At 40.3% G+C, this 4,646-nt stretch overlaps 1 protein-coding gene across 4 annotated transcripts in view; it reads left to right on the plus strand.

Annotated features, from left to right (window-relative positions):
- The window catches only part of chchd3a (coiled-coil-helix-coiled-coil-helix domain containing 3a), a 92,307-nt gene that overhangs the window by 11,754 nt on the left and 75,907 nt on the right, over nt 1-4,646 (plus strand). For all 4 annotated transcript variants that reach the window (XM_020599644.1, XM_020599645.1, XM_020599647.1 and 1 more), the window contains exon 4: nt 2,368-2,458. In XM_020599644.1, the coding sequence (XP_020455300.1) occupies nt 2,368-2,458 (91 nt within the window). The remainder of the gene's footprint in view (nt 1-2,367; nt 2,459-4,646) is intronic.

The raw sequence follows: 4,646 nt of genomic DNA on the forward strand, positions 1-4,646 counted from the left end.
AACAAAGCTGCTGAAGGAGGTGAAGAAGACAAAAATGACAGAAGGTGGAGTGAGAAATACTTGGACAGAGATGACTTGCGTATCTAGGACACCAGCTTTATCTGTACCAAGCTCTTGGTAACTGGTGTCTCAGTTCAACAGTATCATAATTTTTGTTTTTATTTTTATATCAAACCACTGAAGAAAATTATAATCTTAAAGTTGTATCACTGAACTTTTAAATAACAGAAAACTGCAAGATTATCATAAATGGCCACATTCAGAGATTCAGACATTAGTTTGACAGTTTGCTTTGAATTTTGTGTATTTAATTAGTTAAAAGTGGGTTTTTACTTCACAATGATCAGATATCATCAAAGGCAGAGAGGTTCAGGTCACTGTTGGCATCAGTCAAAAAAATTCACTCACCTAAAATAAAACATTTAGCTGTGAGAGTCAGTGATCAAGAGTTTGTTTCACTTATGTTTTAGACAGATTGATCTTATTAGGCTTATCAGCTGTTTTAAATGGATGCTACAACCACCACTAGAGAAAAATATAAACAATTTGAAGCAAAGAATTCATTCATTCATTCATTCATTTTCTACCGCTTAATCCCTGAGCGGGGTCACGGGTGGGGCCGGAGCCAATCCCGGCCGGCAATCGGGCGAAGGCGGGGTACACCCTGGACAGGTCGCCAATCCATCGCAGGGCTAACACATAGACAAACAACCACACACACGCACACACATGCACTCCTATGGGCAATTTAGAGACACCAATCAACCTAAGCTGCATGTCTTTGGATTGTGGGAGGAAGCCAGAGTACCCGGAGAGAACCCACGCAAGCACGGGGAGAACATGCAAACTCCACACAGAAAGGTCCCAGGTGGGGCCCGAACCTGGAACCTTCGCGCTGTGAGGCAACGGCGCTAACCACTGTGCCACCGTGCTGCCCCAAGCAAAGAATTGTTACCCTAATTTTTTTCCCAACTTTTCCCTGAAAGAGGTGTGTAGTTTGTAATTCTATCTCTGTCCAGAAGGTTTCTCCTTTAGATTCCCAAGACAACTGATGAACAAGCTTTGGGCCAAGTAACATTTAAAACATTTAATTAGATCGTGATATTTATCTACAATTGGGGCTGTTTTTAGACAATTAGCTCTTTTGTTAAATCAAAACAATGAAATCAAGGTAGATAAACTTCATTTTAAATCCCAAGGGTCAGTTATGAAAAAAAATCAATTTAAATTCACATTGAAGTGAGTGAGGCAAGTTGAGGAATTGTTTGTCTTCTAATGCTTCCAGTCGTGACATTGAAAGAAATTAAGAAGTCAAGCCACAACCAAAATCACCAAGAGGGACAGGTGTGAAATAATGACAATAACTCCTAAGCACTGCAGATGTTTAAGATCATGGTGCAGACACTAACTGCACTGCTAGAGCCATAAGGCAGTTTTTGTTTTAAGATTCTTTTTGTTTCTTTCCTATATTTGTTGTACAACTGCAGGGTTATAGGAAAAGAATGGCTTTACACATGTGATAAGTTAATGCTAATCTCATTTCATTGGGAATTAGGGTTTTGTATGTGCAAAAAGCTTACCTGCTGTTACCACATATTACCAAGTAATATTCGACTCTGACAATGGGTATTATCTCATTTACAGTAACTAATTCTGTCAGAGCGTAATCTTGACACACTCAGACACTGCAGTGCTGCAGCACAGTGCATGGCACTTGTGTCTTCAGAGCACATTTTGGCATGGTCACTGGCTGGCATCTTTACTGTCATCCTTGATTACCTGCCAAGACAGACCGGTGTAGACATGGAAACCTATGCGTATGATGTCTCTGACATGAATATATGTAGAGAGGGTGGTGACTGTATTGCTGTGATTTGAAGATTGAGGATGTGTGTGCCTCTTTACGTGTTTTTAGGCAAATTTCTGTTTGTGGGTTTAAGTGAGTGTTGAAATGCTGTGCCTTAAAACCATAGTTCCTTGCTGATGTGTGTTCTTGTTGCTCTTGCCACCTACACACATTCGCCTCATATTACATGGAAGCCAGAGGGCCAAGATTTCTGTCCCAGCTCACCTTACTCACAAGCCTACACACTGAACTCAACAAACACTCCATTACATTTAATGGCATACAGCAAATGTAACACTCCTGCAAAAGCAAAAACTCCTGTTGCTCAGTCATTATACTCTGAATGTTTATTTTGAACAAAATAATGTTAGGTCAATGCAGAACACTTCACTTTTCCTCTATTCATTGTTCCAACAAACCAATAGGCCTGTTGGCAAACAATAGCTCTTTCTTAAGAAAAAATCACCCCCTCTAATTCGTTTTCTCCCTGGTTTTGCTTATTTGTCTCATTTTGTTCCCAGTTGATGAGGAGGCCTTGAAGAAGACAACTGATGAGCTGTATAAAGGCTTGGAGCAGGAGAGGGCCAAGGCAGATCAAGAGCTGCAAGCCTGGTTAGACACATGCACACAAACGCATACACTGCTTTAGTCTGGAATAGGAAATCAGTTTTTGTTGGTGACCTTGCACAAACAGTTTTGATGTTCCAAAGCATTTTTGTTATTTCAGAGGTAAATTCATTTTTATAATGTGTGCTTTGGAGTTGAAATTAAGATTCTAAGGTTTGCTGAAAGTCCAAATTTATGGTCTTCTCTGTGTGGTGTGCATTTCTCTGTCCTTCTTGTTCTTCTTTTACTCTCTACCCTACCTTCCAAGTTTTGGGTCATGATAAATTGAATCGGGGAGCTACACTACTGTCAATTCCCATTCCAGGATTTCATTACAACCAAAGACATTTTCAGGTGGGACCATTAATAATCAAAAAGGTCACCAATGCTCTTTCCAATCAGCACTGTTTCCAATCTGCCTCTCTTACAAAGCACATCAGTACCTTTTCCTCCCGATTTCTGCTTCTCCTTTCTTTTTCTGTGGATCAATTAATCATGTCTGAGCAAGGAGGCCGCTATCCAGTGTGAGGAGTGTATTCTGTTTTCTCCTCTTCTTCTTGACCCTAAAGAAGCAGGTGCACTTGCCATTGTGTCTGCTAATCATGTTGCTCCCTCTTTTTAGTAGGCCTGGATGAACTCCAGCATATCCTGGTGAATGAGCAACTGTGATTAGTGACTAAATGCTCCCTTACACTGTATGGTGGGAAAAAACGCAACCTTTCTATATCCAAGAGGAGGTAGTGTAAGCCCAGCAATTAGCCTCGTTTTTGAGGCTGATTCAAGAAGACAGAAATTATTGAGTGGTGTTGAGAAATCATTTGTCTATTGATTTTTTTCCCCCCGTCTATTTTATTTTTTTGATGTAGCTGCTTCTTAGAGCTCACTTATTGATGCCTGTTCAGAGGAGCAAGTGCCTCAAAATTATGCCCTCTTTGCAATTAATTGAAATCACTGTGGCTTTCAAACCCTCAAATTTTGTTTGTGCTTGGCATGGGCTGCTTTTTTACTCGAGAATACTTAACTGAATATGGAATGGTAAATAAGCAATCATCAGTTAAGTAACAGTTGTGTAATGTATGTTTGTGTCTGAATTCATATTATTATAAGTTTGCTTTCAATGTGGCCTTGTTTGCTTTTTATGCTCTTTTTGTCACATTGTTTTTGATCTATTTGTGTTTGTGTGAATATGTATTTACACCGATCAGGCATAACATTATGACCACTGACAGGTGAAGTGAATAACACTGACCATCTGTTACAGTGACCTGTCAGTGTGTGGGGTATATTAAGCAGCAAGTGAACATTCAGTCCTCAAAGTTGATGTGTTGGAAGCAGGAAAAATGGGCAAGTATCTGAGTGACTTTGACTGTGATGGTGGGATGACTGGGTCAGAGCATCTCCCACACTGCAGGTCTTGGTGGGCGTTCTTGGTCTGCAGAGGTTAGTACCGACCAACAGTGTCTAAGGAAGGACAAACGCTGAACTGGCCACCCACAGCTCACTGATGATGAGGTTGCCCTACTGTAGATTAAACTTTTAACTTCTATTTGTACTTTTCAAAAGATTAATATGTATTTGAATCTTTGTTAAAATGGTTGAAAATGAGAAATGCTGTACATTGGTCTCTATGAAGAGAAAGAGTCAGGGGTTGTAGTGGTGGTATCACATCTAGAGCAGTGAGGCTGTTGAATTTGTCTAAAATCTTCTCCTCTCTAACTTGTCCTCATGACCACAGTTTTCACTCCTTCTGCATAAGTTCTTCACTGAATTGTAGACACATCTGTGCTCTTCCTGACAGTAGAACTGTGGAAGCAAATGGATTAACAGAAGAAGCCCAGTGAGCTGCAGACTGACATGAGTGCCAACCTACTACCGTGGTGACTGCTATGTAAACGGTATTAGGCAGGTGGTTGTAATGTTATGCCTGATTGGTGTAGTTTTCACATATGATGTTACCTCAGTATTTAACATGGTGATATCTCCATCTTCGACATCACTCTCATCATCTTCCATCACCATGCTTCCATTCCCATTTTCTGTTTGCGCAGCACAGAGGGGATGTAGGCCACTCTGGTCTTTGTGGATGGGCCATGGACCAGTAAAAATTAGTGGGATGTTTCAATTCTCTTTTTTGGTGTTACCCCTAAATGAGGCGTTACAAATATATATACAAAATATATATGTGTGTGTGTAT

This window comes from Monopterus albus, unplaced genomic scaffold (assembly GCF_001952655.1).
Source record: "Monopterus albus unplaced genomic scaffold, M_albus_1.0 scaffold41.1, whole genome shotgun sequence".
Lineage (NCBI taxonomy): Eukaryota > Metazoa > Chordata > Actinopteri > Synbranchiformes > Synbranchidae > Monopterus > Monopterus albus.